General features: G+C 43.7%; 1 protein-coding gene across 4 annotated transcripts in view; it reads left to right on the top strand.

Moving 5' to 3' along the window:
* The first annotated feature begins 169 nt into the window (after positions 1–169).
* Positions 170–19,227, top strand: part of IFT74 (intraflagellar transport 74) — a 64,332-nt gene continuing 45,274 nt past the window's right edge. For 2 of the 4 annotated variants that reach the window (XM_044427675.1, XM_044427677.1), the window contains exons 1-8: positions 606–1,231; positions 2,939–3,082; positions 8,338–8,473; positions 9,574–9,622; positions 10,943–11,041; positions 11,211–11,271; positions 11,520–11,579; positions 12,700–12,761. In XM_044427675.1, coding sequence (XP_044283610.1) covers positions 2,963–3,082; positions 8,338–8,473; positions 9,574–9,622; positions 10,943–11,041; positions 11,211–11,271; positions 11,520–11,579; positions 12,700–12,761 — 587 coding nt within the window. In that variant the 5' untranslated portion in view covers positions 606–1,231; positions 2,939–2,962. Of the gene's footprint in view, positions 566–602; positions 1,232–2,938; positions 3,083–8,337; positions 8,474–9,573; positions 9,623–10,942; positions 11,042–11,210; positions 11,272–11,519; positions 11,580–12,699; positions 12,762–19,227 lie in introns of those variants that run through there. The other 2 variants (XM_044427676.1, XM_044427678.1) reach the window with 2 other exon arrangements.

The following is a 19,227-nucleotide window of genomic DNA, read 5'->3' on the forward strand; positions in this document are numbered from 1 at the left end:
TTACCCAGAGTGCTCTGGCTGGGACGCCGGGAGGAGCCGCAAAGACTACATTTCCCAGAATGCAAAAGACCAAGCGGCAGCCTTTCGCACTAAGGGGGAACCCGGGGGAGTACATCTTCTACTTCCTTCGGATTGGACGAGCTGCCTTTTACGTTCGCAGAGCGCTAAGCACATCGCGTCCGCCTGTGAATTATTGCAGGATAACGCGCCGATCGCTGCATCTGTGACATCCGGAAGATTAAGAGCCTGCCCGTCTAGGCGTCTCGCGGCACCTCAAACGCTAGCAAATATGTTCTAGCATAAAGTTTTATGGACTATAAATGACTGGATCGAATGCGTGGAGCACCATAGACAGACCCAGGTTTAAGAGTACAAGTGGGAGGGAAAACTTAAAAGCGAAGTTAGAACGACATAAAATGCAGAAAACGTCGATCACTTTATTCACGATTTTCCTGGTAACACAAGCATTTGGCGCTAGGCAAGACAACTGACCCACGCTGAGTGTCATCCTGTATATACCTACTCAGAAGTAAATCTTCCTGCGTTCAAGAGCGCTTGCTCACAGGTAAACGGGAGTTACGGCTTTAGTTTGATTTTTAAAAAATCCGTTATCCCGGTTTAAGCTTCTTGCAATAACATGGATTCTGTTGCTGGATTCTAACCCAACAGTTTCTTGCTGTTGTTACCTTCGGAGTATTGTTTGCCCACTCCGCGATGGCCACTTTCGGGCCATTGGTATTCGTCAACGGATTAAATTCTGTCGCCAGAAGCTTGAACATAGGATTTTTAATACCTCAAAAACTTAAAGCATTTTCCTTACAATAATGCCCAAGTACGAATTCATTCCCGCCTCTACTACTTTTAGAGAGGGACACAGACGACACGCTCGTGCAAAAGGAACTATATGAAAGATGCACACCTATACGTGTTTAGACGGAGAAAAGTCCCAGCATGCCGCGGGAAGCATTCTTTGCTGGAAGGATGCTGGGAGTTGTAGGGCTGCCCCTCCCCCCTTCCCTGCGCCCTAAATGAACGCAAGGCTAGGCTCTCGCGTGGAGATGCGAGAGGGGAAGCTCTCCAACGGGTTTGCGAGCGGCTGTGGGAAAGCGGAGCCGCGAGCTGACTGGCTGGCTTCCTGGTTGCTATGAGACGATTGTCAGCGCCAGGCGCTCGACTCCGCAAGAAGCCGTTCGGCGGTCCCTGTTGCCTGCTTCGCGCGCAGGAGAGTCAGGTACGCCAAGGAGGCCCGCTTGGAACGGACGGAGGAAAGCCGCGGTGGGGTGGGGTGGGGTGGGGTGGGGAAGAGAAGGGGAGAGCCTGGCCTGGCCTGGCGACAGCTTCTTTCTCTCTGTTGCCCCCACCCGCGCCTCTTCGTGGAGGTTCAAATGGTGTCGCCCCTCTTCGCGACTTCTCTGGCTCCGCCACCCAGCCGGCCCTCCGTTGGAGTGGTAGACCCCGTGTGAGCACTTAGGACTGTGGGCCTCGGGGAAAATAACGCTCGACACTCTAACTTTAGAAAACGAGTCTCTTGGGGAGAAAAGTAATAATAGCCCTGTAGCCAGGGGTGAATTCTGGCGTGTGGCCGCTCATCTAGACAGACCCCATAGCCGGGCCTTCAAGGACGGTCCAAAAAGTCAGGTAACTGCGTTGATCCATGTCGACAGATCTATTTCTTCTGGCAGTTTTATCTTCAAAAGCGCTAACTATTTTGTAAAGCCAATGGATCTCCGTTGCCTATTCCAGATCAACCTACTTCAAAAGGCTTTGCCTTGTAACATGCCACGATATATCGTTGCTGGGGAAATACATCTCTTCTTAACTGCTGTGAGGATTGCAAACTCTGTTAAGGGGAAACAAGTGGGGGGGGGCAGGTGGTGGCAGCGGCAAAGAATGCTATTTTATGTGTGTGTGTGTGTGAGTGAGAGAGAGAGAAGAGAGAGAGAGAGAATTCGACAAAGATTATGCCCACCAGGCTGATAGGAGACTGGTTTCCTAAGGTGCCCCAGCAATAGTGATTTTTGTTTGCTGTTACACAAACATAGCATTATACTCACTTGCTACCATTACACAGACCATTCATTATTTATATAACTATGCATTTCAGTGAACTGATGGAGAATTGTTTTGTTACTGTGTATTATAAAGTATTGTGCTCCTACTTAAATAATATATTCAGCTTTAAAATAGCATCCCAAACATCAAACCCAGACAGCATAAATCAGGTAAAATTATAATTAGAATTGTTGTTGATGTTGCTTTAGCTATTTCCTACTGGGAGTATCCTTAGCAGACACAAAAAAAATCTAATTCTAAATTCATAGCATAATCCTAAACTTGTTTATTCTAAAGTTAAGTCTCATTTCATTCTATTAATTTTATTCTTTCATAACTCCACTAATGAATGCTATTTTAAAGTACAAATAACTTCAGAAAAATAAGCATAATTCTGATTTACTAATGTAGTGGTGCAATTCTGTACCCTTGTGACATTATCATGGGAGCATAGGTTTCTTTGGAGTGCATTTTCATGGAAAGAACCCCAGCAGCTTTTTCTTCAATGATAGAAATGAACCTTGGAGAAGAGGAAGAAGAGCATGTTGCAGGAGGACAGAATGCTTGGAGCTATCTAGTTATGCAGTTCTTACTAGCACTGCAACTTATTTTCTTCTCTCTCCCTGCTGCTTTATTTAGACATCCTAAAGCAACCATCTAGATAAAATGAGCAGACTAAATTATAAAGATAGCACTGAGTTCAGAGGGTTAGGTACTTCCAGGATAGGGGTGATAGGATTTTTCCCTAAAGAATTTAGGAATTTACTAAAAGAAATTTTAATGTCTTTCTTACAAAATAAATGGCTTTATCCGTGAGTTAAAAAATCTTCATTATACACAAAAGTCATACAGAGGACTCTGATGTGTAATGTTTATTTGATTCTAGAGATAAATCTGAAGAAAGAAAAACATGGCAAGTAATCACAAGCCTCCTACAGCACGTCCTTCTTCAAGAGCTGGGATGGGGCTGGGAGGCAGGCCACCCTCATCTTCATTACGACCTCCTTCTGCAGCATTACTTGGTGGAGGTGTAAGTTAACATTTACTTGCTCAAAAGTCTTTCTCTCATTCCCACCCCCCTGTGCTTCCCTCCCCTGTGATATAGATATATAAAAGAATGTACAGTTTTCTGTATCTGTATAATCTTTTATTTTATCTTTATTTTGATACTTTTTCTGCTTACCAAAACCTCTAGCTCTGGAAGGTAATCTTGGCAATCCACTTGGCAATCCACTTGGCAATCCAATTTCTTCATTACTATTTATACAATACCACAACTATATAAAAACCTTATTAAACAATAGACTCAAACCATAGGTCCCTATTCCAAGGAGCATACATTCTAAAGGCAGCAGCTAAAAACAGTCTGTTCTGCCATGCTGCTGACATCTGATCCCGTTACTTATTTTTTTGCCTCTTGTTATCACATTGACTGGGTTTGGACAACACAACAAGCCACAATGGGGTTTTTTAATCATTGTCCATCTGTCATGTTGTCCAAACTCATTCATGGTCTTAGGTTTGGTCCTCAGAAACTACAAAAAGTAACATCAGTTCAGCCTGATGTTTTCTGCTTACCATGATGCTTGCTTGTGATATTCCAATCCAGGATTGTGCCTTTTATGTTCATGATATACAAATATTATAGAGTCCAATGGAAAAACCAGCAGTTCGGGAGCCTCTCCAGTCAGCCATCCTCTCCTATCCACACCTGCATAGTAACAAGGACATCACTACTTACATTACTCCCACAGGCTGCTCTGTGTTCCCATTACTCTGTTTCTTATCTGTTCTCATCCAGAGGTCTATCTGTTATTTTCTAACATCATCAAGTCATTTCATCATCCCTAAAAGAGTGAGTTTGGAGTTGGCTGGTCTCTGTACTGCTATTTCCCCACTGTGGTTCTAACAGATGCCAGTCTGCTTTGCTTTTCACTTTCATGCAAAAATTGTTCCCTGTGGTCTTTAAAGTCACTTTTTTCATGCCAGGTAGATGTGGGCAACACAGTGGGCATTAGAAAAGGGTAGGTTTCCCTTGCCCCTGCCTTCCTTACACTCATATGTCATCTACAACATACTTTAAGAGTGTCAATAAACCCTGCCATGGCCTCACTCTCCTGCTACATCTGTGGCACAATCAGTTTCCCAAAAGCCAGCCTATTACCATTCCCACAGAACTTCAGTAAGGGGCTGCTTGTTGAATGCTATACTTATTAGGAAACACTCATCCATCCTATATGCTAGTGCTTCATCTCCCTGGCACAATGGATGCTGGAGAAGATGAAGTTGCCAACTCTCCAACACCCAGCCACTTCGTACAAAGCACTGCTGTTTCCCAAGCTCTTTCTCAGTAATCCTCCCTTGATGAACTGCATCAGCTACAGAAGAGCAGGTCATGCAGTCCTGCAAAAGAGCACATTCATATTTTTGGATTGAAGAAGAACTAGGCACATTTATCAACCTGTGAATAAGTCCAGAAGCTCAGGAGTATTTGAGGTTCATGTGCCAAGACAATCTCTTCCCATGTTTTTTGGAGCAGCTGAAAAGGTTAGTTTTTTTCACACAGCACAGTGCAGTGCAAGGATAAACTGCACACCCTCAGCAAGAAGTTCAAAGTGGTTGTGACACATTAATTACTCCAGGAGGCTCCCAGAACCATATATTTCTGTGTCAAACAGGCACAGCTATTACTTGATCACAGGAACATGACACTGGATTATACCATGGGAAGTAGGATTGCTCTGTTTCAAGCTTTTGTTTCATGAAAAATTCTCATTCTTCAAAGAATCTTCATCCCTCTTCATCCTAGCATCTTGAGAATGGTTAGAGTTGTATTCCACCCAGGCAAGTGTATCTAGCATTGCTCCTGTGCACAATGCTCCCTCTGCTATCATCTCTAGACTGCCAAATGCTCCCATGAGCAAAAAAAACAACTTTAAATCTTGGCACTACTGGAGCAGTAGTCCGTCATTCAGACACATCCTTCATTCCCCAGAAAGCATTCTGCTCTTCAGGCATCAGGTCCCCTTTGACATATTTCTCCAGCAGAAACAGACCTACCTATGTGTACCTTGCAGTAAGACCATGAGTTATTTGTGCTGCATGGTGCCAGAAAGGGGTCATCCAGCAATGTGGAGTGGTACTATCTGGGAAGCAATGTGATCTGCTTTTCCTAGGGAAATGTAATCAGGACTAGATCTTGAACAGGAAGTCTTAGACACTGCATCTCAACAGTCATCCACCAGCCTGTCCCCCAAGGTGGCTGTCACTGGAGCAGCAGCAGCTGCAGGCATTTCACAGTATCACCAATCTTGACAAAATGGTGATGAAAAGTCTTGCAAGTTCAGGTGACATGAAATGAAAAGAAGCCTCATCTCACATTTCTAACCTCGTGGCAATGGTAGTATATCCTCAGAACTGAAACTGGACATAGCGGGACTGCATAATGTACAGACTGAGTCTTCCTTTGTTGTTGTCCCAGTGGACCAGCATCCATTCCATGTGGCCCTCACCTGTCCTTCCACAGCAGCCCATCACTAGAGCATTGGTGTCCTTTGGAAACTGCAGAGGCAACTTTGGAAGAACAGAGCCTCTCTTTACCCACAAGGTAAAGAGAGGCCATATACGAAAATCAGGAAGTGGCAAACACAGCAGCAAGTAGCCAAAGAGGACCCCCACCTTTCTGAAAAAGGCTCAGAACACTAAACAAGAACAGCATTTTCAATGATTAAGCAATCCTTCTTGTCTTCCCCTTATGATCACCTGCATTCCTACTCCTCTCTTTGGTGTATTTCCATATGCAAAGGTTCCGATTCTCTGTGCTCTGTAGCAAGGCAATTCCTCCCAGAGGTTGCAGCAATCTACCCTTCTCCAGTTTATGAAAATTAGGATAAAGCATGGATGGAAAGTCTGCCTCTTATTTCTCATACAATAGATGGAGATGAACATAGAGAGCTTGTCTCCTATCATAAAGGAAAAATCAAAAGACTTAAAATTAAATTGGCACATGTCCAGCATAAAGGTCTCAGGAGAATGGGTGGGACTATCTTAAACATTTGCCTGACTTTTACCAAGTTTCTCTTGACTAACTAGTGTTCTTTTTTTTCCTCCCTACTTCTGCTCCTTTTCCTCTTGAATACTCCAGTAGGCCTTCTTCAGCAAAGATGTCTGCTGGTATGCAGGTATCTGAGCCAAGGGGGAGATGATCTCTGGGGCATGGTTTACTCACTGCTTTCCATCTCCTGAGCAAGGTGAAATCCTTTTGTTTCCAGAAGCAGCACTGGCTTGTTTTCAGTAGCTCAAGCGTGTATTTTTCATGCCACTTTGGAGGTGCAGTATGCTTAACCTTTATGTGCTCTTGAAGAATATTAAATGTTCTCACTTCCTACTGTTGTATCTGCCTATTTCTTCTTTCCTGGCAAACTGCTTTGTCCTCCTGATTTCAGTTCAAAAGACACCGGGAAATTTCCGCATTCTATTCCTGACCCACATCTCTCTTCCTTTTATTCCCCTCCCCCTTTCACATTGCTCTCTGGGTGCCACAGCAACCTCATGAGACTTGAGCAGGAAGAAGATTCTGCGAACATACATGCAGATATGCTTTGTGTCACAGTACATGAATTTCAAAGCCCCATTACTCTGATGAAGAGCCACCCACATGGGGAAAATGTTTTTTTATACCAGAATTGCTGAATCCCATGCCAATTTTCTGAGCTGCATTTCGGGTAGGGAAGGGAACACAGCATCTTCACTGGGACACTCCACATGACAGGAAATCATCCATACTCCAGAACCAACATATGATGATGTCTACAAGTCTGAACATGGAGAGAAATGGCATGATCATTTCTTCAGTAGCTGAGCAACTAACTGTGGACAAATGCTTGGTTTTGTATTTGGCCATTCCTCATAAAGAGGTAGTGTGGATTTCCATGATGGATGTGAATGGCTGGGACGATGATCAACTTTTGTGCAACTTTCTGCATGTCTAGAGCCACCATTGAGAGAATTGATACCATAATTGGTCTAATAATTGAACCCAGAGTAAGGTTATGTGATGTACAATACATCTAAGAAAGCATCTCACAATGGCCTTTTGTTCATTCTAAAGCAGGTAACAGAGAAAGTAATTTGAAACAGAGGAACAATGGGAATACTTCAACGCATGTTCTTTTTAAGTACTTGTTTTGCCCTTGAAATATCTTCTTTCTGAAGCAGTTATTACTTTTTAAAAGTTTGCTGAATTCCTGATACATGTTTGCATATAACATATAATTAAATTACAGTGGTAGCTCAGCTCATGAATGCCTTGGTTCATGACCAATTTGGGTCGCGAACCAAAATTTCATGAAAATTTTGACTTGGGTCACAAACTCCGCATTGGGTGGTGACCAAGATCACAGCCATCTCCCCACCCCCACCCCCCACCCTGAGTGGGGAGATGGCCACGATCACAGTTGCGTTTGCTCAGGGAAGACGTGCGTGATCGCCGCTGTGCTGTGCTGCACCTGTCTTTCCTGCAGGAGCGCACCTGTGATCATGCATGTCTTCCCTGCACGAATGCGACTGCGATCGTGGCCATCTTCCCACTGGGTGTGGGGGGAGATGGCCGCGATCGTGCTGGTTGCAGGGGGAGGGGAGGTGGCTGAGATTGTGCCCATCTTTCCTGCAGGAGTGCGCCCGTGCCTGGATTTCTTTGAGAAGCACCACCCCAACTGTCTCTCATTTCTGGAGGGTTATGCAGCACAGGAAAAAACAAGTGACTACAGTCAGTCCCCAATTTTCACCAAAATTGACCCTGCAGCTAAGAGACAAAGAAGAGAGGAAAACCTGAAAGAGATCTCTCCAATGTCCTTATGGAGGGGAACTCTCCCTCAAAACAATAACCTCCCCCCCACCTAGGTTAGTGTTCTCCACTGTTCTGTACTGTACTTTGTTTCAAATTTTTCTGATTTAAAAAAATAGTTACAGAACAGATTAACCTTATTTACACTGAACCTTATGGGGACATTTGACTTGGCTCTCCACCAAAAATTGGCTCACAACCACATTCAGAGGGACCAGAACGGATTAACCTTATTTACATTGAAATTTGACTTGGGTCACAACCAGAGTCATGGAATGGATTAAGTTCGTGAGCCAAGGTACCTCTGTATAAGTTTTCTTTGTATCTCAAGGCTTTAGACAGCTGGTTCATACTTTATAAATCAGAACTGACAAAATCTTTTGTTCTTTAGGATTGTTCCATTGCTTACTTTTCCCCATGGATTCTGTTTTCTGTGTCAGATCCCTCCAGGCACTTCAAGACCTGGTACTCGTGGTGGATCCATAGGAACTGGTGTGGTTTTGTCTTCTCAAATAAAAGTTGCAGACCGCCCAGTGACACAGCAAGGGCTGAGTGGAATGAAAACAGGAATGAAAGGTATTTTAAAATACAAAAGCCTAGCAGCATTGTTTATTCTGTTTTGATCTTATCTGATGTTTTGCCTTTTAAATGTTATCTTAGTTTACCTGTGTTTTTAGTTTCATAGGCCTGGTGGGCTGAGGCACATCCGGGTGCCAATTTTGAATATGAAATACATGGCCCAGGTTGTTGTATCATTCAAACCCAGGGCTTGCAAGAGTTCAACATAACACTAAAACAGGCAATAGGTTTTGTAAGGACTGTTTAATTCTCACTTGATCTCTGGTCTCCAGCTTCAAAATGACAAGTTGTAGGGTGAATATTTAGGATGATGCCCGTGGGCACAAGGGATCCACAATAAGTCACAGTGTGCATACAAACCCAGTCTCTGACAAAATAAAGTTGGCCAGCAATGAGGATAAATTAATATTGTTATCAAAGCTTCATTCTGACATGATGGTAGAACTGAGTCTGCTTCTGAATAGATATTGGGAACTACACACTGTCTCTCTCTCTTATCCTCATCTACCCACTGATCCCAGCAACAGTATGGTGAAATTTAAACAGTTCATTAAAGAAAATAGTATTTAGCGAGTATTTGAACATAAAGAACATGATTATAGGTTCTTTTTGTACGTGTGGGGGATAAATCTATATACAGCTTTTTTACCACTTCAAAAGTCAGATTACCCTGTCAGGTTAATACACAGTGATGAAATTTTCTAATTGCAGATCAGGGTCTGAACACGGCCACAACCAAGTAAGCTTTAAATCTATGGCCTTTATTGTTTGAATTTATGGGTGACAGGTCATCTTTACCTTTTAGGGCAGGAGTGAGCAGTCTTAAAATTTGCAGGAGGGAGGTTTGTTTTTACTAAAATCCTGAGTACCACCAACTGGATTTAGAGTGGAAAGTGGCGGCTCAGACAGGCTGACATCAAGTAAGAAGGAACTTCACAAAGAAAGCCTTTTTATTTCTAAAGAGAAATAAAGAGAAATGCTTCTCTTTATGATTTTGTTCAATGCATGATTTCTGGCACAGGGTTCTTTATCAAAACAATTGCTTTTCCTCATAATGTGATGTCATCTAATGAAGTGGTCCTTTTTTCCATTGTTAGGTCCACAGAGACAAATTATGGATAAATCATATTACCTAGGAGTGCTTAGGTATGTGAAAGACATTTATCATTGTGTACCATGGGACCAGCTTGTACCCAGAGATTTTTCCTAACCCCATCAAAGGTTTTGTGGCACAAGGCCACACACCCTAGATAAGATAGAGGTGCCACATTATAGCACTCCATTACCTTTCTACTTGAACCCTCCTGATTTGCCATCTCTGATGGAAAGACAGACGTTCCTTGGCTTTTGCTTCCCTGGCAGCAGTTCTTAGTCTACCCAGTCTGCTTTTTTAGTGTTTCTTGTGGCCACAGAGGATCATCCCCATAGGTTGTATGCTTATTCATCCCATCATTACTGTCTCAAATGTTTTTATGCTGTTCTTAAATTTTTTATTCTCTTGCATTTTTTCCTGTTTGCTGTAATTCAGATTTTGATTTTCTTGAAAATCAATTCTGAATTGCCTTTCCACAATATTTGGGCAGTGCCAAGCTGCTCTCCTGACATGACTTTGTCTGTATAGAGGACATCAGTACCTCCACATGCCCACATACACTCTCCTTCATAAGTCCATTGTACTCAAGATCATTACAGAGTGAATAAGACTATGACTCTTCCCTTTCTGCATGTGGTCTTCTGGAGCCAGAGGAGAGCTAGCTGAGATCCACTAATCCTGTTGTCCCTAATCATGTTCTTAAGGAATTTAAACTGTGTACTTAGAATAAAGAACTATGCATATTATGTTTGTATTGTATTTTAAAATGAAGGTTTCTTGTGGTTCTTTTCAAAGTTGAGGGGAAATGAATTACTGCAAAATTTGCTACTTTTTCTCAGTGTAACAAGGGTTATGTTACTTATCAGATTGATATGTGATTGTGAAACTGTCAAATAGGAGGTCAAATGTAAATGCAGCCTATAGAATGCTAATCTTTTCTATATTCAGAAAGCCTGATCATTAGCTTTAGTATTGAATTGAATTCACAGATATAGACTCCACACAGTACTTGCTTAGCCCTCCAGTTATCAGCCTAAAGTTAAAATAGGATCTGTACTACACAGAGCTTGCTGATATTTCCAGTTGTAGTGTATGGATTGAGACTCAAGCCTTATCACCTTACCATTTTTCAAGCTGATCTCCCAATAAAATTAAACATTCACCACGGTTCTAGAATAATATGGGCTACCATGTAACATAGAGATGGGGAAGATATGACCTTCCAGATTTCATTGGCATCAAACTCCCAGGAGCCCTCACAACCTTGGACAAGGATCAGGGATGATGGGGATGTAATCCAACAAAATCTGGAGATCCATATATTCTGCTGTAATATAATAATAGAAATAGCTTAACCATTTATTTTTCTGCAGGAGCAAAATAAATGAGCTTACCACAGAAATTAACAAGCTTCAGAAAGAAATTGACATGTATAATCAGGAGAATTCTGTCTATCTGTCATATGAAAAAAGGTGAGTTGGACAGCACATACTATCAGTCTGATGCCTTTGTCTTTATTAATCAGATTGATCATATGTATAATTAATTTTATTGTATCTGTTAAAGCCTAGAATTTGTATACTTGAGTAAAATATACTTAAATTAAGCTATGTTATATAGTTATTTTTTCTGTATTCTTAGAGCAGAATCTTTAGCAAGTGAGATCAAAGAGTTTCAAGGACAACTTGCAGACTACAATATGGTATGTTATGATTTACAGATAACTTTTATTGGTATTATATGTTGAGAATACTAATTTAATTTTGAATTGCAATTGAAATTGAATAGGTTTTTTCAGATACAGTTTTTTACCCATTCCTTTCCTATTCCAATGCAAACATATATCTCTTGGAAAATAAATGTTCAAAGGAGCAGTCTCTCTTTTTGCCTGGCTATGGTCTTAATGGGTATCCAAAATGAACCATTAATTGGGCTTCTGTGTTGTTTCAGTTGGTGGATAAACTTAACACCAATACCGATATGGAAGAAGTAATGAGTGAATATAATCTGGTAAGTATTACAGTTGGTGTTTTATTACAATTGAACTAATGGTTTCTTGTTGGTCTGGGACTACTATAGAATTCCCGTTAGACAAGCAGTGGTAAAATAGTGCTAGAAGAAGTCTGGAATAGCATGGTATGGTTGGTTCTCAAGAACTGTATGACTGTTTATATTCCTGGCCAGAACAGTTATCTACACTTAGTTTTAGAATTGGCATCCTCTTTCTGCAAGGGAATAAGGAAAGCCATTGCTCTTCTGATCAGTGGAAGCCCAACTCATCACTAGGACTTTTCTGCAGTAGCTTTTAACTTGCCTTGATATCTACCCCTAGCCTCTCTCCACTACAGCTGTTTCGGCCAACCCTCTTCCTTTCTACCTCCAAAGAACCTTGTCTTTGTTCTTTTTGCCTTTTCCAAATTTCCCTACCAATGAACTTATGGGTCCAGACTCTCTCAGCTCATTTTATTTTGAGGTATTCAGGCAATTGGCAGGAACTTCACAGATTGCTCAAGAAAGTCTCCTGAAATTTCTTCTTTCCTTGGTGCTCTATCTATGCTTCATCAAGGTGGCTATCACAGCTGCTGTTACTTCTGCTTGCACTCTTGCTACTTGCTCCATCCAATATTTAAATACCAGTGGAAGGGGCATGAGAGCATCAGATGCCCAGCAGCCACCACCCTGCATCATCTTGGGTCTAATGCACTTTTGATCCATGGAGCAGAGACAGGAATACACTAAAGCAAAACCTTTATCATGTTCTTGTTTTAATGTTTGTTTTATTGTAATTGTAACTTGAAAGCAATCCTGAGAACCCATTGAAAGGCATGGTATACATCAGATAAATTAGTGCCTTGTGGAAATCTTTTACTTCATTGAACAAAGCAGTCTTGTTATGCAGAATCCAGCTGTTATGCATATGAGCAAGTAATGGCACATTTAAAATTGCCTTAAATTATAATTTATGTTTACATTTTCATTTATGGCCTGATCGCTTTATAAAACTACAGTAGCAAATATAGTTGAATAAAAGAAGTAGCTATAGAAATAGCAAATGTTTTTTCATACTTGCCATAGAAATAGCATATATATCCTTGCAGTGAACATACTGATGACTTTGTCTCTTAAATAGCTGAAAATTCAAAATGACCGTGAAGCTCAAGCCATAGACATCATTTTTACAGAAAGACAAAGGTAAGTATATGAATTTTAAAAACTATAAATGGAAAAGTCTTTGAAATGTTTGGTCCAAGTTGCAGTTTCCTGGTGCTTGTCCAGTGTTAGTCCTCAAACTCTTAAGACAGATGTTCTTTTTTCACACTTCAGCTGTTTACCAACAATTGCCACAAGCATGTTGAGCAGCCCATATTTCAATATTCACACTCTTTTTATTATTGAAAATATTCTACCTTAATCCTGAAGAGACTTTCTTAGAAATAAGTCACACAGATTACCCACATTCTAAATAAATGTACAGGTAATTACATCTTAATCAATCATTTATTTATTTATTTATTTAGCATTTTTATATGCCGTCCCAGTCTCATAAGCCTCGGGCTTAGATATAATTAGATATGTTCAGGTCATTAGGCATTTAGTATGCATCTCTTACTCCAAATATTTTGGATGAATTCATTTTGATCAATATAAATGCTATAAACTATAGCTTTAGGCCACAATCACGTGGAAACTCTCTCTGCAACAGATTCAGGATTGTAGTGCAATCCAGAAACAGTTCATAGATTAATACCCTTTCTTCCAGGATACCCCCATGGTGAAAATGAGATGCAGCTCATACCTTCTTCTGAGCTTCAACTGTTTAATTGCAAGAATGCAGATTTATATTCATTCATCCATCCATCCATTTGAACTGTTAATTTCTGTTAAAATGTTAAAATATTTATCCTAAATCCAGATGCAGAATATTTCATTTATTTCTTTGTTGATTGTCACATTTTACATTTCCAGGGTGGCCTCTGTAATGACATCTATAACTTTTGTTTCTTAAGATACTTAACATCTGTTTTTCCTTTCTTTAAATAAATAGCAGCAAATTTATCTCTTTTGTTCAAACAAAATTTGTTGATTCCCAAATGAAAAGAATGATCCTCCTTCACTATAACCAAGGAGTCATAGTTTTCCTTAATATGGTAAGATGGAATCATGTATACTTTCACTTATCACATACAGCAAAATTTCTTTATAGTTCTATAGCACAAGAAACCAAAACTACCACAGTGCTAGCACTGTACTGATATTTCATGACGGAGCAGTTCAGTCTTCACTATTTATACTAAATCTTCATGAATCAATATATTTGTCTTCAATAAATCCATCCTCTTCTGGAACAAATGTATGAAATTGTTCAAAAACTACTATGGACTCATCCTCATTGGAATCTGGGGTTGCTGGGAATGTGCGCATATGAGGTGCAAAGGTTTCTTCAAACATCTCTGGTTCATCTTCTTCCAAACGTCTGTGATTATAGCTAATCAAATACTGATACCATTTAGGGAATTTGATGGCCATTATGATCAGTGATGTAGTACCAGAAACAACTACTAAGACACCCATCAGAAAGGTCCAGCTTTTGCCAAAGTGCTGAACATCTGCATGTTAAAATAAACAAACATCTTTGTAGTACATTTCAGAATAAATATGCTCTACAAATTATTTTCTCACTTTTTCTAACAAAACTTCTGTAAAGAAGGCATCCATTTATGCCTCACCTCCTCCCCATAGCAAGTATAATCTTTAGAAACATTTTAAAGGCAGAACTCAGATTTAACACTGGAAACAGTACTGATACATGACTGTGAATATTTCAGTGGGACTTCTAGTAAAAATCATGAAGGAGACTTGTGGGATCAATAAATGTGGGGATGCAGCTGGTATAGTTAAATGTACAAAATGCTGTCTTTCTGGCTGGCTGTCAGACATATGCCTCAGTCCAGACCTGGTTTGTATGTGAATAGTGGCCCTAGTTTGGACGACTCATCTGTATCAACCAATCATTCATTAAGTTGGAGCTCCCTCCCCCTCCCTCCCCGGAACACCTGCTGCGCCGCGCTGCCGCCACTGCCACCGCCGCCGGACCTGAAGCGCACTGCCGAGCCGGGGGCCAGCTGATGCCGCTCCCGCGGTCACCGCTGGGCCACCCCGGGGACGGAGGACGCCAGGGCCACGCCAGGGCCGCTGTCGACGGTGTGGAGGAGGGCGCCGCCATCTCGCCACCGGGTGGGTTTCCGTGCCCTTCTCTGCTCCCCCTCCGCCGGTGTCGGTGAGAGCAACGCCGGATTGGGGCAGGGTGTGTGGGCGGGCGCCGGCTTAACCCGCCGGATGCAGCCTGGGACTGGGCAGGATTGGAGCTCCCTCCCCCTCCCTCCCTCCCTCCCTGGAACACCTGCCGCGCTGCCACCGCAGCCGCTGCCACCGGACCTGAGGCGCACCGCCGAGCCGGGGGCCAGCTGATGCCGCTCCTGCAGCCACTGCTGGGCCACCCCAGGGATGGAGGATGCCAGGGCCGCTGTCGACGGAGCAGAGGAGGGCGCCGCCATCTCGCCACCAGGTGGGTTTCCACGCCCCTCTCTGCTCCCCCCCCCGCCGGCGTCAGTGAGAGCAACGCCAGATTGGGGCGGGGCGTGCGGGCAGGCGCTGGCTTAACCCGCTGGACGTGGCCTGGGGCGATGGCCAAAGGGCGGTCGCCGCCGTTTGTGGCCGTGCAGGGCTGGGCTGGCAGGACTAGGTTGGTGGGTGGAATTCTGTATCGGGGGGGTAGATGGTGTGTTTTTTACTGTTTTAAAGTTTTATTGTATTTTAATTTGTTTTTATGGAGTCGTCCCTGGCCATGTCTACGGTTGAGTTTCCTGGGGAGTGCATGGGCGCCGCCATTGGGGTGGTCACGGGCAATGGACGTTACAGCGGTGGGGGCTTAACGTGTCTGTGTAGAAGAAGGAGGGACAGATGGCTGACACCCATCCCTCCTTCTGGTTCTGCCCCCAGCCAGAGGGTTCCAGGTAGTCTTGTCAACCGCCCCTCAGGCCTGACGGTGCTGCTGCTTAATGCCAGGTCGGTCCACAATAAATCTTCCCTCATCCATGACTTGATTGTGGATGAGGGGGCTGACCTGGCTTGCATAACAGAGACCTGGGCGGGAGAGGGACGGGATGTCGCCATCTCTCAAATGTGCCCGCCCGGGTATCTGGTTCAGCACTGTCCAAGCCTGGAGGGGGGGTCGCTCTGGTTTACCGAGCCTCCATCTCCCTCGCAGGACTTCCAGTCCCTTCGAGACTAGGGCTGGAGTGCCTCTACTTGGTGTTGAGCGATCGAGACAGATTGGGGATTCTGTTGGTGTACCGTGCACCCTTCTGCCCAACAGTCTCCCTGCCTGAGCTGACAGAGATCATCTCGGACCTGGTGTTGAGGACCCCCAGGATGTTGGTCCTGGGGGACTTCAATCTCCATGCCGAGACTGGTCTGACTGGGGTGGCTCAGGACTTCATGGCCTCCATGATGGCCATGGGGCTGTCTCAACATGTCACTGGCCTGACCCATGAACGTGGACACACTCTGGATCTGGTTTTCTCGATGGGGCAGGAGGAGGGTGGTCTGAGGGTGAGGAATTTATGTCTGACACCCCTGTCATGGTCAGATCACTTCCTCGTGAGGTTTGTGCTCGAGAGCGGCCTCTCCCTCTGTAAGGGCGTGGACCCGATTGTGTAGGTCCGCCCCTGGAGCCGGATGGATCCGGATGGATTCCTGAAGGCCCTGGGGGAGTTTCCGGCTGACAAGACTGGTGCCCCTGTCGAGGCTCTGGTCGAACTATGGAATGGGGAGATGACTAGGGCTGTTGACACGATCGCTCCTAAGCGTCCTCTCCCACCAGGCAGAGCCCACTCTTCCCCTTGGTATACATCTGAATTGCGGGCGATGAAGCAGGCTGGGAGACAGCTAGAGCGTAGGTGGAGCAGATCACAGGATGAAACTGACTGAACACACTTAAGAGCCCATTATCAGGCCTATGCTGTGGCGGTGAGGGCAGCGAAACAGAAATTCTTCTCCGTTTCCATTGCCTCCTCAAAATGCTGTCCAACGGAGCTTTTTCGAGTGGTACAAGGCCCGGTCCGCCCTGGCCCTAAGAAAGATCTGGTTCCACCCTCGAAGGCCCGCTGTGACGACTTTGCCAAGCATTTCAGGGAGAAAATTGCTCAGATTCGTCATGAGCTAGACTCTACTAGTGATTCAGAGGCTTCTGGGGAGATACCAATGTCACCGTCTGGTCCGAAATTAATGGATGAATTTCAGTTATTGTGGCCTGATGATGTGGACAAGGTGCTTGGACGAGTACGTCCCACCACTTGCCTATTGGACCTTGCCCATCTTGATTAATAACGCCAAGCACGGGATTGGGATCTGGATCTTGGAAGTGGTTAACGCTTCTCTGAGGGAGGGTCGGGTACCTGCCCCTTTAAAGGAGGCGGTAGTCCAACCGGTCCTGAAGAAAGCGTCACTGGATCCAGAGGTGGCCACTAATTATAGACCAGTGGCCAACATCCCGTTTCTGGGCAAGGTGTTGGAGCGGGTGGTGGCGGGACAACTCCAAGCACCCTTGGATGAAACTGATTATCTGGACCCATTTCAGTCTGGCTTCAGACCCGGGTACGGTACTGAATCTGCCTTGGTCGCCCTGTACGATGACCTGTGCAGGGACAAGGACAGAGGGAGTGTGTCCCTGTTGGTTCTTCTGGACCTCTCAGCGGCTTTCGATACCATCAACCATGGTATCCTTCTGGATAGGCTTGCGGGATTGGGGGTCGGAGGCACTGCTTTGCAGTGGTTCCGCTCTTATCTCAGTGGCCGATTCCAGAAGGTGGTGCTGGGGGACTATGGCTCTGCACCAGGGCAGCTATGCCATGGAGTACCGCAGGGATCCATTTTGTCCCCTTTGCTATTTAACGTCTACGTGAAACCGCTGGAAGAGGTCATCAGGAGGTGTGGGCTGCGGAATCACTAGTACACTGATGATACCCAGCTCTACCTCTCGTTTTCCACCAATCCAGGTGAGGCAGTGGCTGTGCTGAACCGGTGCCTGGCCGAGATGATGGGCTAGATGAGGGCCAATAAACTGAAGCTCAATCCAGACAAGATGGAGGTCCTGTTGGTTGGTGGATCAGGCTTCGGGGAGGGTGAATTGAACCTAGTCCTGAATGGGGTTGCACTCCCTCTGAGGGAAAGGGTTCGCAGCTTAGGAGTGCTCCTCGACCCTGAGCTATCTCTAGAAGCTCAGGTGATGGCGATGGCGAGGAGCGCCTTCCTTCAGCTTCGGCTGATCCATCAGCTGCGTCCCTTCCTGGAGAACGACTGCCTGGCGACAGTGACACATGCGCTGGTTAACTTCCTGATTAGATTTCTGTAACGCGCTCTACGTGGGGCTACCCTTGAAGACGGTCCGGATACTTCAATTGGTTCAAAAAAGAGCTGCCAGGCTGCTGACGGGGACTGGGCATTATGTTCACATGACTCCAGTCCTCCGTCAGCTTCACTGGCTTCCCATTGAAGTCCAGGCCCAATGCAAGGTGTTGGTGATGACCTATAAAGCCCTTAACGGCTTGGATCCTGGTTACCTGAAGAAGCACTTATGTCCATATATGCCCACCCACCCCTTGAGATCTGCGGGAGAGTCCCTTCTCCGGGAACCCTCCGTGAAGGAAATTAGGAGGGTGAGTACTCAGAGGAGGGCTTTCTCTGCGGTGGTGCCCAATCTATGGAATGCGCTCCCCAGAGAGGTCCGCCTGGCGCCGTCATTTGTTTTTCGGCACCAGGCAAAGACCTTTTTATTCAAATGTTATTTTAATTGTTAATTGAATTATTTATTCATTTTAATCTTTGGCCAGGTCGACTTAATTTATATTGTTAATTTATATTGTTAATTTATATTATTCTATTTTGAAGTTTATTTATGGTTGTGAGCCGCCCCAAGGTTTCGGCGAATGGGGCGGCATAGAAGTCTCCTAAATAAATAAGTAAGTAAGTAAGTCCAGTGAACAAATTAATATGAAGAGAATCTTTCTTGCTGAATCAGATTAAGTGACAGTGCTGAATGAAGTTAAAACAATTTAAACTTTTGGATTTCTTGTAACTCAGGTTTATCAGGGTTGATTTGAATTTTGCAAAGAAACATATCTAATATCTTGTATCCAACAGTTTGGATAAACCTATCCAATAGCTACAAGATAATGGACAGGTTTATATACATATTGGCAGACTTCAAATTAATCCAGATATTCCTGACATACTGGAAGTTCAAAATGCTTCTCCAATGACATAATGTGACCATCTTGTTTCAGTATATTACTTGTTTAGAATACAGTACAAAAACTCTGATAGTATCACATCTCAACTTATGATTGTTTTAAATTTAAATGGATATATATTTTAAGTGTTCTAATATGTGTGAGGATAGGATAGAAAGGAGAGTCAGTCAAGCCAAGCCAAGGCAACATTGTTGACTCATTTTGCTTCAAGTATGCAATATTGTGCAAGTTCTTCTTTCAATTAGATCTAAAAATTACTTTATAATTGTGAAATCACCTTTAGATATTTTTAAAATAAAGAATGGTTAGGTACATTTTTGTAAATATTCAGTGCTTTAAAACTTATA

Source organism: Varanus komodoensis, unplaced genomic scaffold (assembly GCF_004798865.1).
Source record: "Varanus komodoensis strain SLA01 unplaced genomic scaffold, ASM479886v1 scaffold19, whole genome shotgun sequence".
NCBI classification, from domain to species: domain Eukaryota; kingdom Metazoa; phylum Chordata; class Lepidosauria; order Squamata; family Varanidae; genus Varanus; species Varanus komodoensis.